Source organism: Rhinopithecus roxellana, chromosome 12 (genome assembly GCF_007565055.1).
Source record: "Rhinopithecus roxellana isolate Shanxi Qingling chromosome 12, ASM756505v1, whole genome shotgun sequence".
Classification (NCBI taxonomy): domain Eukaryota; kingdom Metazoa; phylum Chordata; class Mammalia; order Primates; family Cercopithecidae; genus Rhinopithecus; species Rhinopithecus roxellana.
In genome coordinates this window covers 136,196,385-136,216,654 of record NC_044560.1, presented here as the reverse complement: position 1 = coordinate 136,216,654, position 20,270 = coordinate 136,196,385, and the positions used below count along the sequence as shown (strand labels likewise).

The window sequence follows — 20,270 nt, the reverse complement described above, 5'->3', positions numbered from 1 at the left end:
CATGAGGTCAGGAGTTCGAGACCAGCCTGGTCAGTATGGTGAAACCCCATCTCTACTAAAAATACAAAAAGTTGCCAGGTGTGGTGGTGCGCGCCTGTAATCCCAACCACCCAGGAAGGCTTAGGCAGGAGAATTGCTTGAACCCAGGAGGTGGAGGTTGCAGTGAGCTGAGATCGCATCACTGCATCCTGTATGGGCAACAAAGCGAGACCGTTTCAAAAAAAAAAAAAAAGTCTAGGTGGAAATGTGAAGCATTACAAATCAAATAAATTCAAGGAGGTTGATAAAGAAAATTTTTTCGGCCGGGCGCGGTGGCTCAAGCCTGTAATCCCAGCACTTTGGGAGGCCGAGACGGGCGGATCACGAGGTCAGGAGATCAAGACCATCCTGGCTAACATGGTGAAACCCCGTCTCTACTAAAAATACAAAAAACTAGCCAGGCGACCTGGCGGGCGCCTGTAGTCCCAGCTACTCGGGAGGCTGAGGCAGGAGAATGGCGTGAACCCGGGAGGCGGAGCTTGCAGTGAGCTGAGATCCGGCCACTGCACTCCAGCCTGGGCGACAGAGCAAGACTCTGTCTCAAAAAAAAAAAAAAAAAAAAAAAAAATTTTCTCTCCTATGAAATCTGATTACAGACATTCAGGTTGTACATGAGTTTTTTGTTTGTTTTTAATCACCTTGTAGAGATTCCTTCCTCTGACAACTCTCTGATGTTCTTATTATTCTCATCATTTTCATACAATGTACCAGCAGCATGAATTTTGTGATGACTTACAAGATTTGATCGCCAGCTGAACCTCTTACCACATATCTCACATTTGTAAGGTTTCTCCCCAGTGTGAACTCGCTTATGATACTTTAGTTGTGAAGACCGACTGAAGACTTTACCACACACATCACATTTGTATGGCTTCTCTCCTGTGTGGACACTCTGATGAAGTTGAAGACTTGATGCCTGACTGAAGTGCTTACCACACTCCCCACATGTATAGGGTTTTTCTCCTGTGTGTACCCTCTGATGCATGTCAAGGTTCAAGCTCCACTTGAAGCCCTTTCCACACTCCCCACATTTGTATGGCTTTTCTCCAGTGTGGACTTTTTGATGGGCTTGAAGGTGTGCACTCCGACTGAAGCTCTTCCCACACTCTTCACATTTAAATGGTTTTTCCCCACTGTGAACTCTCTGATGGGTTAGAAGATGCGAGGCCTGACTGAAGACCTTCCCACACTCCTCACAATTATATGGTTTCTCTCCTGTGTGGATCCTACAATGAATTTTAAGATCTGCTCTACGACTAAATCCCTTTCCACACTCTTCACATTTGTATGGTTTCTCGCCGGTATGGATCAGCTGGTGAATCTGAAGTCGTGAGCTCTGATTGAAGCCCTGCCCACACTCCTCACACTTATAAGGTTTCTGTACACTATGTGCTTTCAGATGGATTTTAAGATATGAACTCTGACGGAAGGCTTTCCCACATACTTCACATTTATAGGGTTTCTCCCCTGTGTGGACTACCAGATGCACTTGATAATGAATTTTCATTCTGAAGCTCTTCCCACATTCATTGCATTTGTATGGCTTCTCTCCAGTGTGGACTCCCTGATGGGCCTGAAAACTTGAACTGTAAATGAAACCCTTACCACACACTTTACATACATATGGTTTCTCTCCAGTGTGGATTCTCTGGTGGGCCTGAAATTGTGATGGCTGAATAAAGCACTTACCACATTCTTCACATTTGTAAGGCTTTTCTCCTGTGTGGACCCTTTGATGGATACGAAGGTTTGAGCTACAAGTGAAACACTTACCACAGTCCTCACATTTGTATGGTTTCTCTCCTGTGTGGACCATGCAATGATTATTAAGTGCTGATCTACGACGGAAGTTCTTACCACATGTATCACATTTGAATGGTTTCTCCCCAGTATGGATTCTCTGATGTTCCTGAAGATGGGAAGCATGTATGAAGGCCCTCCCACATTCCTCACAATTGTAAGGTTTCTCTCCTGAGTGTAATTTGCAATGCACAGTAAGTGTTGATCTACGACTGAAGCCTTTCCCACATTCCACACATTTGAATGGTTTCTCTACAGTGTGGACTCTCTGATGAGTTTGCAGATGTGAGCTCTGACTGAATTCCTTACCACACACGTCACACTTATAGCGTTTCTCTCCCATGTGGACTCTCTGATGAATATGAAGGGCTGAGATGTAACAGAAGCTTTTTCCACACTCATCACATGTATGAGATTTCTCTCCTGAGTGTAATTGTTGATGAAGATCAAAGTTGCAGACATCAGCGAAGGATTTTTTGTACTTATCACATTGGTAAAGGTTCTGTCCCGTGTGAGTTGTATATAGTCCTGCCCTAACCTGGCAGGACAAATCACCTTGTTTGGAGAACCGAGAAACATTTATCATAGAGTCTTCATACTTGATTAAATCACGTGCAATCTGTTTCCAGATTTGCCCCCAGGAAAGCTCTTCATGTTGTCCTGCTTCTGGAACAGTCTCCATCTCACTTTGGATCTTGTCTGCTGTAAGGACAGAGAATTTAGAGATGTGGAAGCTCTGTTAAAAGTTTTCGAGATGTCATACTTAAGCGAGAGCATGGGATTTTAACAAATGCAGAGAAGGTCCAGTTTGTGTAATGGTTTTTTCCACTGTGTATCATGATCTCTGATTTCCATGCCTAGATAAATCAAGAGGTGGTCCAATTGGCTGCTATCTACCAGGCATTAGACCATACCAAGTCTCCTACGTGAGACACAAGGTAGAAGTCAGAGTTAATTTTAAAATTTAACATGATACAAATTGTTAAAGTACTGCCATTTCCATCCAATTTTAAAGTCAGTGTAGAATAATAAATAGTAAATTATATAAATATAAAAAGCATAGGCCAGGCATGGTAATGCCTGTATATCCCAGCATTCTGGGAGGCTGGGGCAGAAGGATAGTTTGAGGCCAGGGGTTTGAGACAAAGCAAGAATGTATCTCTATTAAAAATATTAAAAGTTAAAAAAATGTAGATAATATGAATCAACAAGAACTTCAAGGGAAAGTAAGAAAATAATCAAATACTCTGCAGTTTAGGTTCATGTTACATATTCAAATTATTACATAACCTGAAATATTTATATTTACATGTTCAAAATACAGTTGAACCTTGAACAACACAGGTTTGAATTGCATGTGTTCACTTATACATGGATTTTCTTCCGTCTCTGCCATCCCTAAGACAGCAAGATCAACCCCTCCTCTTCCTCCTTATAATGTTCTTAATAACATTTTCTCTTCTCTTTATTCTAAGAATAAAGAATTCTTCCTTTATGGTAAGAATACAGTATATAATACATTATAACATACAAAATATGTGTTAATTGCCTATGTTATCAGTAGGTCTTTCAGTCTATGAGTAGGCTATGAGTAAAGTTTTAGGGGGGAGTCAAAAGTTATACATGGATTTTTTACTGAGGGGAGTTGGTGTCCCTAACCCCCATGTTGTTCAAGGATCAACCATATTCTTGAATATTCTGCATAACACATACACTTAATCTTATTTTTCTGTGTTGACAGACATTAAATGAGTTGGCAGCTATTATAAACTCTTGACCACTTCTAATATAACTTAGATTTAAAATGTGTCTTCTGAAAGGTTTATCCTTAATAATATTCCAAAATGTTTAATCTTGTACAAAGACATATAAATATTTGGAAATAATTTTTTAAATGAACTTTTCCACAAAAGTTTAGTGGAAAGCAGTACCTCTAAGAAAATTTTTACAGGGGAAAAACTTACTCCCCTCCCTGCAGGAATAGTCATTTAAAAGCTGCCTCTTGGCAGGGTGCAGTGGCTCACACCTGTAATGCAAGCACTTTGGGAGGCTGAAGCTGGAGGATCACTTGAGCCCAGGAGTTCAAAACCAGCCTGGGCAACACAGCAAGACTCTGTCTCTACAAAAAAACTTTTTAAAAAATTGGCCAGATGTGGTGGCACACACCCTTAGTTCCCACTATTTGGGAGGCTGAGATGGAGGATCACTTGAACTCAGAAGTTAGAAGCTGCAGTGAGCCATCATTTTATCACTGCACTTCAGCCTGAGTGACAGAGGGAGACTTTGTCTCAAAAAAAAAAAAAAAAAGTCTACTGTATCAGTAGACATTTGTTAAATGGAGTCTATATAACTCTGCCTTGGGTCATTTTATTGGAAAGTTACTTCAATGTCCAGGTGACTGGAATGGTTAACATGACTTGCAGGCTGGGAGCAAGTATCTAACCACATACTGACTAAAATATAAGCAGGTAAGCAGATGGTGAAACTTTAGCTTCCGTCAGCAAGTTTCCTACATGAGGACAAAAGGGAAAGAAAGTTGAACTGATAACATATATTATTCTAAAATCTGGCAGTAATTCAGACCTCCAGAAAAATAAAAAAATGAAAAAGAAGTAGACTCCAATATTTCACAACTGATACGGAGACAGGGAAAAGAAAAAGATGATGTCACAGTGCAAACTTTGAAAGCCGCCCCCACAGCAGGAGTTATATTCAGGCAGGAACTCTTCCCAGAGAGCGAGATGGACGGTTCCTCACATCTTGTGGGTCTCTGCTCAATGAGGCTTGCTCTATTACCCATCGAAAAATAATGAATCCTGTCTTCACCCTATTCACCTCTGGCAACTTGAATGTGTCTTTGTTCTTCACAGCACTTTTAACCACTGGACACACTAAGTTACTGGTTGCTTAATGTATGTCCTTCCCACCACAATGCAGCAGCAATGAGGGAAGCATTTTCTAATTTTGACATAATACTCATTTTACACTTTCCTACTTTATAACCATTGTCCAGAACTGTGCTTGTCACAGTGAATGCTCAATAAATGCATGTCAAATGAATAAATGAACCCCAGCTTGACTTTTTTTTGGTCAGAATTTAGACATCTTTTCCAAGTAAGTTATTTGAAATAGGAAAAGAACAGAAAATTATACTTTTTCAGAGAAACTGAAAAGCTGTACAAGAGACAGGCACATTCAGGGTGAGGCTAATAAGAAAATTTGAAGGTGGCAAGAATCACTTGGGATGAAAAGAAAGCAGGAAGCCCTATACACTGGTTCCTTCTGGAGCTCTCAATATAGGTAAGTTGGGCCTTTCACAACAGTTTTTCAAATCAAAAACTGTAGCCCTTTAGTGAGCTGTGAAATAAATTTAAGAGCTTGTAATAAGCAATCAGAAAAAAAGAACCAGGATAGAAACTATCAGAGTATTAACACCAACAGGAAAGGGGTCCTTATGTATAATGCTTACTAAAGCTATAATGTCAATCTATACAGACATGAAATGTTTGTTTCATTTCTCTAGGGTCCATGAAAGATGCATTTCTTGCTATGGTTCATGCTCAAAAGAGCTCAAAAACTTTGGTTCTAGAAATTACCTGGTCCTTAATTAAACAAACTGCTTCAAATGGAAAGATAATTTCCAACCGTGACACCTTAGAAAAATATTCATAGGAGAGTATGTAACTCTTGGTATAGTATATAAATATATATATATATATACACATACGTGTGTGTGTGTGTGTATATATATATGATGAATATATGATTATATTTAACAAACTGACCCTTAAAAATAGTTTTTGGAAGGGGACAAGTCTCTCTGATAATGTGACAATTTTGAACAAGAGGTTTCTTCATTTTTCCCAGGTTATAACGTCAACTAGTTGAAAATAAAAGCCAGGTCTTTATAAAAATAAAGGAAAAATTGTATGACATCTGTATTCTTTAACATATGCTTAGTGGCTACTACATTTGTAGAAAATAAAAGCACAGCATATTTTTGAACCACAGAGTTAGGCAACATTCAACTGTGTCACTTTTGCCACTCAAATCTTCCACCTCTGGCATAGGGGAGGTGAAACCTGGAGGCAGAGATGTGGATGGGCACTTTGGAACAAGCAAATGAGGTTCAGATGGGCAGTCTGTTGAAAGGAAAGCAGTTTGCAACCTAGTTACTATCTGACACCTTAGGAAATAGTTTTTTTTGTGTGTGGTAAGCGCTCTCAGAAGTAGACATCAGAATCTTCATTCGAAGATTATTCCTTCCCAGAAATGAATGTGTTCCATACTATGGAAGCCTCCAGGAAAGCCACTGGGAAGGCTTGTTACTCAGTGTGGTCACAAACACGATGCTTGTAAGTTTTCATGGGATGAGGTTCAAGTGCACACACAAACATTCATGTGAAGGCCACCTAAGGCAGAAGAAACTGGATGTGCAGCCATCAGAAAACAATGTTCTGCAACCCCCTTCATTCACTCTAGTTTGTGTATGACCTGTCCTAGCTGCAAGACCCCTAGAGTGAGGTCACATCCATCCGTAACACTTTCATTACACCAACAAATATTTATATTAACAGATATCTGCCATGTAACAGAACTATTTAGGCACCGATGATAGAGTAATAAACAAACAAAAAAATTCCTCCACTCTTGGAAAGGATATTCCAGTGGGGAGAAAGAGGGGACAAGCAAGTAAACCAAAGTCTATGAGACACAAGAGAAGGCAGGGCAGAGAGTAAAGGATGGCATTTCCAGTAAGGTCGTCAGAAAAGGCCTCCACTGTGAAATTAAAACAGCAGAGACCAGGATGAAGTAAGAGAGGGGCTGAGAGGATTGTAGGTGAGTTTTTCCAGGCAAAGACAAGGGCAAATAAGGGCTTTGAGGCAGAAGTATCTGTAGTTGGCAGAATAATCATCCCCCAAAGAATTCACGTTCTAATTCTCATCCTAAGAATATGTCAGGTTATGACAAAGGGTAATTAAGGTTGCAGAGGGAATTAAGGTTGCAAATCAGCTGAACTAAAAATAGAAGGCAATTCTCTATTATCCAAGTGGGCCCAATGCAATTAGAGGGTCCTTATACAGTGAAAAAAGGATAAAGAGAGAATAAAAGGGAAATGTGACTATGGAAGAATGATCAGAGAAGCAATGTTGCTGGCTGTGAAGAGGGTCACAAGCTATGAAATTTTTTGGCAGCCCCTACACACCGACAAGGTAAGGATACAGATTCTCCCTCCCTAGAGCCTTCGGGAAGAAACGGATCTGCTGACAGCTTGATTTCAGCCTAGTGAGACCCATGTTGGACTTCAAACAAAGCACTGAAAGACAATACATTTTTATCATTTAATCCACTCAGTTTGGGGTAATATGTTATGGCAGCAGTAAGAATACAGTGTCCAGGTTGGGCACGGTGGCTCATGCCTGTAATCCCAGCACTTTGGGAGGCTGAGGCAGGCGGATCATTTGAGTTCAGGAGACCAGCCTGGCCAACACGGTGAAACCCCGTCTCTACAAAAAATACAAAAATCAGCTGGACGTGGTTACAAGCATCTGTAATCCCAGCTACCTGGGAGGCTGAGGCAGGAGAATCGCTTGAACCTGGGAGGCAGAGGTTGCAGTGAGCTGAGATTGCACCGCTGCACTCCAGCCTGGGCGACAGAGTGAGCAGTATCCCTAGCAGGTCTGGGAAACAGCAGGGAGGATGATGTGGCTGGAAAAGATGGAGCAAGAGATAGAATACAGGAGATGTAGTCAGTGAGGCAGAGGAGGATGAACAGCAGACCACGTAGGACTCTATAAGCTCCTTTAAGAGGCTTCAACTTTAAGAAAAATAAGAAGCCATTCAGAGTCTTTATTTTTTTTTTAGATGGAGTGTCGCTCTATTGCCCAGGCTGGAGTGTAGTGGTGTGATCTTGGCTCACTGCAACCTCTGCCTCTTGGGTTCCAGCGATTCTCCTGCCTAAGCTGCCCAAGTAGCTGGGACTACAGGCGCTCGCCCCCACGCTTGGCTAATTTTTGTATTTTTAGTAGAGACGAGGTTTTGCCATGTTGGCCAGGCTGGTCTCAAACCCCTGACTTCAGGTGATCCTCCTGCCTTGGCCCCCCAAAGTGCTGGGATTACAGGCGTGAGCCACCATGCCCAGCCCTGTACAAGGTCTTAAGCAGAAGAATGGCAATCTTACATTTCCAAAGGATCACTTTAGCTGCGACATGGAGAACAGCCTGTAGGAGAACATACTTTATACTATTAAGGGCAGAAGCAGTGCGCCCAGTACGAAGGCTGCTGCAATCATCCAGGACAGAGGTTTGGCAATTTGGACCAGATGGCAGCAACAGCAGGGGACAGAAGTACAACAGATGGACAATCACGTACAAGGACTCTCAGCTACTTGGTTCTTACCTGATTTCCCTTTTCTTTGAGTTGCTGTCTTCATCATATCAAGCTTTTTTCCCTTTTCTAAAGGGAATACATCATGTTTGAAGGGGTGATGCCCTAGAACATGCAAAGTCACATATTTAAAACAAACACACTAAGGGTACAACTGAACTTACTGGCAATTTGAATTACTACTGTATACCGATCAATCAATCAAAAGAAGGGTTTTCAAACACTTTCAGAAAAACCTAATGAAGTAATATCAGTATTTCAAGATCCAGAAACATACACATAAATATGTGCTATAAAAACCTATTTCTGAAAGGAGTTAGTTCACTTGCCTTAGGTAGACAGCAACAGAAGGGTCTTTGGAGAGCTCCTGACCCATGGGTTAGTGCCTTATTTTTATAAAACATAAAAAGCAGCCTGGAAAAAAAATTTAAGCTGCAGGCACCAATAAGGGAACTAGCACAGGGTGTTGTGCCTAGAGACATGCCCACGGCTGCACAGATAGAAAAACCTCCAGGCCGGGCGCGGTGGCTCAAGCCTGTAATCCCAGCACTTTGGGAGGCCGAGACGGGCGGATCATGAGGTCAGGAGATCGAGACCATCCTGGCTAACACGGTGAAACCCCGTCTCTACTAAAAAAAAAAAAATACAAAAAATTAGCCGGGCGAGGTGGCGGGCGCCTGTAGTCCCAGCTACTCGGGAGGCTGAGGCAGGAGAATGGCGCGAACCCGGGAGGCGGAGCTTGCAGTGAGCTGAGATCTGGCCACTGCACTCCAGCCTGGGCGATAGAGCGAGACTCCGTCTCAGAAAAAAAAAGAAAAAAAGAAAAACCTCCAGCCCATTTGGATAAAAACTTGTACAAACCTCCAGCTCACTCAGATAAAGGAGCAAGGCCTGGCATAAGAATGCTTTTGTCCTTTGTAGTCAGCAAGCTCCCAGGAAAAAGTTTCTTCTCCTTTTGTGGGCATGGGTACAGTGCGCTCTAGTGGGTTCCAGTGGGCACTCTACTTTCTTTTGTTCAAACTGTAAGTCCGGCCTCTATAAATCTTCACTTCAACCTGATTGATTCCAGGTCAAGGTCCCGGGGCCAAGCTAAGTCACACTTTCTCCAAAATAGCCCACAAACAGCACATTCTTTCCCCTTCACGGTCCATAAAAACCCCACACCCCTGCCTCATAGGGGGAACCCTGTTTGGGTCCCCCTCTCTGCTGGCAAAAAGCTTTCTTCTTTTGCTTATTAAACTTTCACTCCAACCTCACCTTTCTGTCTGCACTCATTAATCTTAAAAATAAAACAAAAAACTCTGGGTGTTATCTCAAACAACAGAAAAACTTACATCTTAGTGCATTACCAAGCTTACATTTCTAACCAGTATCTTTTTTTTTTTTTTTTTTCTTTTGAGACAGTCTCACTCTGTCACCCAGGCTGGAGTGCAGTGGCATGATCTAGGCTCACTACAACCTCTGCCTCCTGGGTTCAAGCGATTCTCATGCCTCAGCCTCCTAAGTAGGTGGGATAAGACGCATGCACCACCACACGTGGTTAATTTTTGTATTTTTGTATTTTTTGGTAGAGATGGAGTTTCATCCTGTTGGCCAGGCTGGTCTCGAATTCCTGACCTCAGGTGATCCACCCACCTCAGCCTACCAAAGTGCTGGGATTACAGGCGTGAGCCACTGTGCTTGGCCCCCACCTATTTTCATTAAATCTCCTCTCACAGGTTCTCACACCACTCATGCGATTTACCAGTTTTATTTGCTATGTATTCCACTTATTTTAACGAACTCTAATATTTTCTATCTCATTTTATTTCACTAAAACTACTGACAGGAAAGTCAGGTCCACAAATGTAGGCAACTAATTGAAGACCTCCAAAGTGCTGAACCCCTAAAGACACAAAATCACTCCAGGAGACTGACATTGAGTGTCAGAAGGCTCATGTCCTCACCCACTGACAGCAGGTTCCTGAAGTTCTCCAGCATAACATCTCGGTACAGATTCCTCTGGACAGGGTCCAGCAGCCCCAGCTCCTCCTCAGTGAAGACCACTGCCACATCCTTGAAGGTCAGTCCCTCCTATAACATTAAACACACCTCACTTCAGCCTTATTAACAACCTCTTGAAAAGAAACAGCACTGAGAAAGTGGAGAGTATGTGGGGGAAGCTGGTCCAGATTTTCAGAGACTTAATGTGTAGATTTCTCAGCCCTTCTCCTTCCATCTTACCAATGCCACACTTTGATTTTCCTTAGTGTCAGTAAAAGTACATCAGTTACAATAGCCTTCGACATTTCCTTTGTGGTTTCACTGAGTCGATTTGTAAGTAACCATCTAGAACTCTAAATGATGCATCCTGAGCCATACAGGTTTCACCTTTTGGTAAACATTACCAATCGCCCCAGAAACATTTAGCAAGTCAAAACCAACATACATGATAACACCCACCTTCCTCCTCTCTCACATGGGAACCCTGGATGCTATCCCTTTTCATTAAAGTCTGCCAAACTAACAAGCTTTTGGTAACGTATCTGAAACTGCTGTGTAGTTTTCCTTCTGTACACCCAGGGCACACAGCACCATCATTACCTGCAGCATTCAGTGTCATGATCTGGAGCCATCATGCCTCAGTGCACACAAGGGTACCCTTCAAAGTTGTGAGACCTTGGATAAGTTCACCTAGTTTCATCTCGGTATGATAGTTCTTATATGACAGAGTTCTTTTAAACGTTGAACAAGAGACCACAAATAGCATTTGGAATAGTGTATGGCACAGACTAAGTGCCTAAGAAACATTAGCTATTATTTATTATTATTGTCATCATGTATTTCACCTAATTTCATGACTGCATATTGTTCAAGGGAACTGATGATCTGCATCTACCTGTTCTAAATAATGAATATTTAATTTTCAATATTGTTCTCATTATAACCAACCCAGCAAAGAACATCATTTCATGTAGATCTTATTTTCTTTTTTTTTTTGAGACGGAGCTTCGCTCTTGTTGCCCAGGCTGGAGTGCAATGGCACAATCTCAGCTCACTGCAACCTCTGCCTCCTGGGTTCAAGTGATTCCCCTGCCTCAGCCTCCCAGTAGTTGAGATTATAAGCATGTGCCACCAGGCTCAGCTAATTTTGTGTTTTCAGTAGAGATGGGATTTCACCATGTTGGTCAGGCTGGTCGTGAACTCCTGACCTCAGGTGATCCGCCTGCCTCGGCCTCCCAAAGTTCTGGGATTACAGGCATGAGTCACCGCGCCTGTCAGATCAGGAGGATGGCTTGAGCCCAGGAGTTCCAGACCAACCTGGGCAACATGGTGAGACCCTGTCTCTACAAAAAATACAAAAAATTAGCTGCATGTGGCGGCATGTGCCTGTGGTCCCAGGTACTCAGGAGGCTGAGGTGAGAGAATTGTTTGAGCCCAGGAAATCACGATTGTGGTGAGCAATGATCACACCACTGCAGTCTAGTCTGGGCAGAATAAGACCCTGTCCCAAAAAAATAAATTAAATTAAATAATTGCAAATAAAAAATAAAACATCAAAAAATAAGTACATTAAAAATTATGATCATATAATGGCAGATTTTCTTCCTTTTTTCCTGCCTCCCTAATCTTTCAAGAGAATACAAGCAGTTGGCTGGGTGCGGTGGCTCAAACCTGTAATCCCAGCACTTTGGGAGTCCGAGGCGGGTAGATCACGAGGTCAGGAGTTCAAGACCAGCCTGGCCAATATGGTGAAACCCCATCTCTACCAAAAATACAAAACTTAGCCGGGCGTGGTAGTGCATGCCTGTAGTCCCAGCTACTCGGGAGGCTGAGGCAGAAGAATCACTTGAACCCAGGAGGCAGAGGTTGCAGTGGGCTGAGATCGCACCACTGCACTCCAGCCTGGGTGACAGAGTCAGACTCTGTCTCAAAAAAAAAAAAGAGAGAGAGAGAATACAAGCACCTTGTTTCTCTACATGATGACCAAAAGCAGGTCATAGATTTTCCAATAGTTTTGATAATCTAATTAGGAAGAACAATTCTTTTTATTATTCTTACTTACTTGATTATAAATTAATACCAATGTTTATTATACATTTCATCTTTTTGGGCACCTGTGTGGTAAATATTTTTGCCCCAGCTTGTTACGTTTTCTTGTAACACTCTATAAGGTATCTTTTGTCACAGAGTAATTTAAAGATTTTATACAACCACTGTGCTAATCACTGTCCTTGTGTACCCGGAGTGCTGAGCATCTTAGTGCATCTGAGGTCCCAGCACGTTAGGAAGACAAGAGGGCCCCCACTACCTGTGGATGTCATCACCCAACAGGGCACTCTAGACATCCACACCACGGGTCATTCAATTGAGAAATATTTGTTTCTTTTTGTCTCTCACTTTCACTTGAATGAAATGGCTAATGTTTCTGACCCCTGACTTCCTATGCCAATCTGAGCAGGTTTCTCATATTTCACCTGTTTAAGAGGAAGAAGAGAGCAGGAACCTCCTCATTCTGCTGCTCTGAGTAAATGCAGTAACAGAACACAAGTGACTGGCACATCTTCAGTATCACTGGACATTTTAAATGAAGGTTATTACCTACTACTTTGGTCAAACTGGTTACTTTATAAAGGCATGTAAGACACTAGTAAATAAAATACATACAAAGTATGATTGAGGCATAGAGAACACAGAATCTAGCTCTTCCTATATGAAAACTCCAACAATATTATTTGTGTGAAGCAGCATTATAGCCTGTTGTGCTGTGCCATGTTAGAATATTCTATCTACAGCCAGGCATGGTGGTTCATGCCTGTAATCCCGGCACTTTGGGAGGCCAAGGCGGGCGGATCACCTGAGGGTGGGAGTTCGAGGCTAGCCTCACTAACATGGAGGAACCCCGTTTCTAGTAAAAATACAAAATTAGCTGGGTATGGTAGCACATGCCTGTAATCCCAGCTACTCAGGAGGCTGGGGCAGGAGAATCGCTTGAACCCAGGAGGCAGAGGTTTCGGTGACAAAAAAAATCAGCAGAAAGTTTTCAGAATTGATTTTTGAGGAAATGGTTATGTAGGAAAATTGTCATTGCAGTGTTATTTAAAACAATAAAATTCTTAAATCACCTAAATGTCCATGAGTGGAAAGTAGTCAAAAATAAAAAGACACGTTAATTAAATGGGAATATGACATAACCTCAAAAAATGAACACTATTTAGTACTTAAGGAAAAAATAACAATTAAAAATGAGATATATATCATGAATACCAATATAGTTATGAATGCGCATTAGGAAAAGACTATAAGAAAATAAAAACAACTAATATGTAAGCAGAGAAGTAAAGCAGGAGAACTGCTCATTCCCACTAATTTTTCTACTCCATAAAATAAATACAGTTGTCCCTCAATACGCTTGGGGAATTGGTTCAAGGACCCCTGAGGATACCATAATTTGTGGATGCTCAAGTCCCTTATCTAAAATAGTGTTTGTACTACAGTCAGCCCTCCACATCCATGGGTTCCACATCCGCAGACTCAATCCACCACAAAAGGAGAATACATATGGTCAGCCTTACGTACACTCAGGTTTCAATCCGTGGTTGGTTGAATCCACAGATGCAAAATTCAAAGATGCAAAACCCCCAGATGGGAAACCCACAGATACAGAAGGTCGACTGAAATAATAAAATAAACAACATCTAAAAACAAAGTCAACTCAAAAGGCAGAAGGAGGCACTTAGCATAAACAGGCCCTCAAATGCCCGCTGTTCTTGAGTCTTCCTCAGGTGACATGACAATGTGAATAGTGAGATGGAATTTTAACAGCAAGAGAGACAAGCCTTATTCACCTTGAATGTGGTCATTTTTCCTCCTGTTTCTGGAAATTTGCAGAGTCCTGAGTTATGCCATTTGAGAGAAGGCAGAATCGTGCCTGGAACACTATGGAAGATATAAAAAGAGACATGAAAGTGTGGCCAGGGATGTCCCCACCAACACAGAAGTATATTGTGAATTAGCACATGAATGTTCACAGCAGCATTATTCATAATAATCCCAAACTGCACACAACCAAAATGCCCTCCTATGGAAAAATGGATAGACAAATCCTGGCATATCCATACAATGGAATCTTATTTGGAAATTAAGAGGAATGAAGTACTGACTCACACTACAACATGCATGAACCTTGGAAACACTATGCTGAGTGAAAGAAGCCAGGCACACAAAACCAGAGATTGTATGATTTCATGTATACGAAATGTCCAGAACAGACAAATGTATATAAAAAGAAAGTAGGTTACTTGTTGATGGGGATTTGGGGTAAGAAGGGGGATTAAATGTAAATGGGCAAGAGGAGTCCAATTGGGGGATGAAAATGATCTAAACTAAATTATGATGACAATTACTACACTCAGCAAAGTTCCTGAAGATTACTGAATTGTACACTTGAAATGGGTGAATTCTGACACGTAAAATACACCTCAATAAAGTTGGAAAAAAATTATTAATCTACATGTCATTTAATTTAACAAGACTGAGTTCTGAGTCCATATTGATAGAATATTTACTTCTGAATGAATTAATGAATAAGCAAACAGGGGATGCTGGTCTTTACAGTATGATGCCCGCTAACAAGTATATCCACCCATAAAAATTAATTTTATTTTATTTATTTGAGATGGAGTTTTGCTCTTGTTACCCAGGCTGGAGTGCAGTGGTGCAATCTCAGCTCACTGCAACCTCCTCCTCCTGGGTTCAAGTGATTCTCATGCCTCAGCCACCAGAGTAGCTGGGACTGCAGGCGTGCACCACCACATGCAGCTAATTTTTGTATCTTTAGTAGAGACAGGGGTTTTTGCCATGTTGGCCAGGTGGGTCTCGAACTCCTGGCCTCAAGTGATCCACCGGCCTTGGCCTCCCAAAGTGCTGGGATTACTCGGGCTCTGACCCTGGTGCCTTGGTTCCATAACTCAGGATTCAGGCGTGACCCACCATACCCTGCCCTCTTATGCCATTTTTGCAACTTTTCTATAGACTTAAAATTGTATAATTCCTGTATTAAAGTTTTTTTAAAATCAGGAAATAGTCACAGGAGTAATAATAATGAGAAGAATAAGAAGGAGCATGATAAATTACAGCAGGTTGCTAGTTTATTATCTCTGTATTTGGAAATTTCCATAGATAAGCAGATAAGTAGAAAAACACTGAGAAATGTACAATAAAAATGTTGTAAAACATAAGTAAATATAGGCCGGGCGCGGTGGCTCAAGCCTGTAATCCCAGCACTTTGGGAGGCCGAGACGGGTGGATCACGAGGTCAGGAGATCGAGACCATCCTGGCTAACATGGTGAAACCCCGTCTCTACTAAAAATACAAAAAACTAGCCGGGCGAGGTGGCGGGCGCCTGTAATCCCAGCTACTTCGGAGGCTGAGGCAGGAGAATGGCGTAAACCCAGGAGGCGGAGCTTGCAGTGAGCTGAGGTCCGGCAACTGCACTCCAGCCTGGGTGACAGAGCGAGACTCCGTCTCAAAAAAAAAAAAAAAAAAAAACAAAAAACATAAATATAAACATAGAACCACTAAAACCAAATGTATTAGAAATTTAACCATTACTATCTTTACATCCTGGTTTCATAGGTAATTAAAATTTTTGTATCTTCATATTTCTGTAATTTCTGAATGCTCCACAGTGATATGGTTCTATTAGAATGTGAAATATTTGTAATAAATGAAACAAAATAGTTGACAGTTTTTAAAAACTGAGAAAACTCCAAGCCAATTAGCCTTGCTCTTAAGGTCCTTTAATCAAGTTTCAACTTACTTTCCCCACCTGAGTCCAGCTAGTTCCTCTGCCTCAATGAGAATATATCCAAGAGATGATCAACTGGGGCTCTGACCCTGAGTGCCTAGGTTCCAACCCCAGCTCCACCTCTTACTACTTGGATGACCAGTACCTCTCCACAGAGTCACGGTGCGACTTAAACGTTCTAACTGTATAAAGCCCCTAGAATTGAAGTTAGCAATTAAGGCTTAATTATTATAAATGCCCATACCCTATTACACATGCTACAAAGATACAGTCTCTGTAAAAGAAAAATGACAAGTCACACTCACGTGGAGCTTTGCTTCCTGTAGCCAAGAAGTCAGTCCGCGCAGTCCTTTTTCAGGCGGGGGAAGGAAAAAGCTATGAAACACCCTGACTGGGTCGCTTTCCCCGAGAAAAGTTAAATGCTCCCCTCCCTTCGTGGAAGTGGACGCAACCCTCGCCTTCCTAAAAAGAGGTCAGAAGGCGTCCGGGATCGTCCAGCGTCCTGCAGGGGTCAGAGACAAGGGCTGGGGCCGTTGCAGCTGAGCTCTCACCCCACCCGGGGACCTGACAGGTTTCGTGGGAAATTAACAAGAAACCACCACTCACCAAGTGACAGGGACTGTTTGTGTTGTGTAACCTATTCCAGTTACCAAAACGATTCTACAAGGATGGTCCTAACGTCCCCATTTTAAAGAACAGCAAGGAGAGGCCCAGGGAGATTAACAAGCCAACCTTGCACTGTAAAAAAGTGACCACGCGCCTGGAGTGCAGGGAGGCGGACTGGGCGAGCTCAGAGCCCCGGAAACCCTGAAACCAGGCGAGACGCGACCCAACCAAGTCCCAATGCCCCCCGCCTCCCGCCCCGAAACGCGAGGAGAGCCCTAGCCCAAGAAGGCTCCGCTGACACAACAAAAGCCGCCGCCCTCGCCCCTCCAAATCTTTGCTCTCCGACGAGGTTTCTTTTCCCATAACCGGACCACCAGGTCCCAGCGAGCCCCAAGCTTAAGTCCCTGACAGTAGGAATGGCCCGCAAGTCGCGGAACTGGAACAAACTACGCTGGAATGCGCCGCGCCAACCGCTCCCCTTTCCCCGGAGCGGAAGTGCCCGCGACTCCACTGATTGTCGGGACTACATTTCCCAGAATCCCCCGGACCCGCCCGCGTGAGCCAAAATGACCACGACTCCACTGAGCGTTTGGACTGCGCTCAGAATGCTGAGGGAAAAACGTTCAGATTCTCACCCTTCAGGGAAAGCGTTGGGACTCCGCGGTGATCCTTGACTACGATTTCCGCAATGCCCATGGGGAACGAATCCTATATCTCTAAGCGCCTGGTAGGGAATGTGGACTGTGACCCTGAGGATCGTCCTTCCCTCTCCCTGAGTCCTTGAGCGAAAATACTGAACAGACAGGAATTCCTGAAGTCTAAACTCCTCCCAGGACTACAGGAGCGTTATTGGAAAGCGAGGAGATCCAATCTTCAAGGAATAAACGAGGAGTGACTTTTTAGGGGTCAGTAGATGATTGATGATTGATTACTATAAACTGATAATATAAGGCTAAAACTAAAAGTTTAAAGAATGAGCAAAGTACAATGATTTGGGAGAGGCAATGAAGAACAGAGACGCCAGCCCCTACTCCGGACGCTGTGGTACCACTGGTTTGGCAGGAAAAACAATCATCATTTGAGAGGGCCAGTGGGGAAGCATCGTCCTCATGAAAAGCTATCTTCCTTCATTACACTTTTCGTGGTATTATGTCTACTGAAGAGATAAAAACACCAAATTTCAGAGAAGGTCGTTAATTGCCCAGTACTTCAAAGCAAGTATAACTGGTGAAGCGCTTGGCATTGATGTCAGACACCCAATGCCTATGATTTATTTAATGCAGTAGCATTAAGGAGGATCTCATACATAGGGAAAATATTTTATTTTCTCCCTTTATATTTTTTGGTTAAAATATCGTTATTATAGTTAGCAATTTGGAATCTGGCTTATGTTGGTTAATACAAATTAATAATAGAATAAGGCAAAATCAGAAAACAACCCATCTAAAATCCTTCTTCAAGATAACCAGGGACTGGGTGCGGTGACTCACACCTGTAATCCCAGCACTTTGGGAGGCCGAGGCGGGCGGATCACAATGTCAAGAGTTTGAGAACAGCCAGGAGAATATAGTGAAAACCCATCTCTACTAAGAATACAAAAATTAGCCGGGCATGGTGGCGTGTGCCTGTAATCCCAGCTACTCAGGAGACTGAGACAGGAGAATCGCTTGAACCTGAGAGGCGGAGGTTGCAGTGAGCGGATGATCGTGCCACTGCACTCCAGCCTGGGCGACAGAGCAAGACTCCATCTCGGGGGGGAAAAAAAAAAGATAACCAGTTTTTTTCTCCCCGTAAACATACATTGGCCCATGCATATTGTTTAGATCTGTGTCCCCACCCAAATCTCACGTTGAAATGTAATCCCCAGTGTTGGAGTTGGGGCCTGGTAGGAGGTGATTGGATCATTGGGGAGGTTTCTAATGGTTTAGCACCATCCCCCTAGTGCTGTTCTCCTGATAGAGTTCTCATGAGATCTGGTTGTTCAAAATTGTGTAGCACCTCACTCCTCACTCTTTTCCTCCTACTGTGGCCATGTATAGTGCTGGCTCCCTAGTCGCCTTGCAGCATGATTGTAAGTTTCCAGAGGCCTCCCCAGAAGCTAAGCTGATGCTGCCATACTTCCTCTACAGCCTGCAGGACCCTGCATTAGCCAATTAAACCTCTTTATAAATTACCCAGACTCAGGTATTTCTTTATAGCAATGCGAGAATGGACTAATACACATCAATCTATGTTTTTGTTTTTTCAAAAACGAAGGCTCACGTTCTAGATTCATTTTGTAAACTAAAAAAATACCTTTTCACAATTTTGTTTACACATAAAAACAAGGTTACTATGCTAACCACACAATGCCGTTACATCCCCCTTCTTTGAAAATTGACCGACTGCTATTTCTATACCAGTTACAGCTGTATTGTTGCTCTAGTCTGCCCTTCCAAATGACAAAACTTATTGAGATGCTCTATCTTGGCCAGGCGCAGTGGCTCACGCTTGTAAACCCAGTACTTTGGAAGGCCAAGGCCACTGGATTACTTGAAGCCAGGAGTTGGAGACCAGCCTGGCCAACATAGTGAAATGCTGTCTCTACTAAAAATACAAAAAATTAGCTGGGCATGGCATGGTGGTACATGCCTGTAATCCCAGCTACTCAGGAGGCTGAGGTACAAGAATCACTTGAACTTGGAAGACCGAGATCACGCCTCTGCACTCCAATCTGGGTGGCAGAACGAGACGCTGTCTCAGAAAAAATAATAATAATAAATGGAAGGGAGGAAGGAAGGAAGCGAAATGCACTCCAGCTGAGTGACAGAGCAAGACTGTCTCAGAAAAAAAAAAAAAAGGAAGAAAGAAATGTAAATCAATATCTTCTAACTAATTTAAAATTATTTTTCCAGAGTTATATTTTTAACATTTTGATCTTCAGCGACTCCAACATTCAAGATTATGTCTTTCTGGATTATGATCAATTCCTCTCCTTAGTGCATGATCTCAGGATGTACCAGATACTAGTTTTTGTCCATTAATGGTGCTGCTAAACTTGAACAGTTGATTAAGGTGTTTCTCTCTAGAATTCTGCACTCTAAAATTATTTTTCCCCTAACAAGTTACTACTATCTGGTGAAAAATTGAGATACTCCAACTCATTCTATGTTTATTTCTTGGCATTATGCTCTAAGAAAAAGTTTTCCATCTATATTATTTATTTGTTTATACCAGTGTGGATTTCTGAATTCTTATTATATTAGTGAGTTCACATCTACTACTGTTGTTATGTAAGTTAGCCCCACATAAGCTCAGGGTACTAGATATAGAACTAGGTATTTAATATTCAGTGTGGTTGGGAGAAACAGAAATATTTTTTTTTTTTTTTTTTTTTTTTTTTTTTTTTTTTTTTTTTTGAGGCGAAGTCTCGCTCTGTCGCCCGGACTGGAGTGCAGTGGCCGGATCTCAGCTCACTGCAAGCTCCGCCTCCCGGGTTTGCGCCATTCTCCCGCCTCAGCCTCCCGAGTAGCTGGGACTACAGGCGCCCGCCACCTCGCCCGGCTAGTTTTTTTTTTGTATTTTTAGTAGAGACGGGGTTTCACTGTGTTAGTCAGGATGGTCTCGATCTCCTGACCTCGTGATCCGCCCGTCTCGGCCTCCCAAAGT

The 20,270-nt window shown here is 42.6% G+C and overlaps 1 protein-coding gene across 7 annotated transcripts; it reads right to left on the bottom strand.

Moving 5' to 3' along the window:
• Positions 1 to 666: 666 nt before the first annotated feature.
• ZNF234 (zinc finger protein 234) lies at positions 667 to 17,128 on the bottom strand. Of its 7 annotated transcripts, none has more exons than XM_030941590.1 (6): positions 16,623 to 17,112; positions 16,322 to 16,518; positions 14,055 to 14,145; positions 10,173 to 10,299; positions 8,239 to 8,331; positions 674 to 2,541 (listed from the first exon to the last, which is right to left on the bottom strand). In XM_030941590.1, exons 3-6 carry the CDS (start codon positions 14,067 to 14,069, stop codon positions 674 to 676), a joined length of 2,103 nt encoding a protein of 700 aa, XP_030797450.1. In that variant the 5' UTR covers positions 14,070 to 14,145; positions 16,322 to 16,518; positions 16,623 to 17,112. The 7 variants fall into 7 exon arrangements, with proteins under 7 accessions (XP_030797449.1, XP_030797454.1, XP_030797450.1 ...); XM_030941592.1 differs by having other exon boundaries at positions 16,322 to 16,365; XM_030941593.1 differs by having other exon boundaries at positions 14,055 to 14,137; positions 16,322 to 16,365.
• Between the last annotated feature and the right edge of the window lie 3,142 nt (positions 17,129 to 20,270).

What these genes read in the sequence shown, in the direction of transcription:
- ZNF234 (XM_030941589.1), bottom strand. An exon ending in CAGGAACCTGCTGTCAGTGG is followed by an intron (nt 8,332 to 10,172) that starts GTGAGGACATGA and finishes TGCATGTTCTAG; the next exon opens with GGCATCACCCCTTCAAACAT. An exon ending in TCAAAGAAAAGGGAAATCAG is followed by an intron (nt 2,542 to 8,238) that starts GTAAGAACCAAG and finishes CTGTCCTTACAG; the next exon opens with CAGACAAGATCCAAAGTGAG.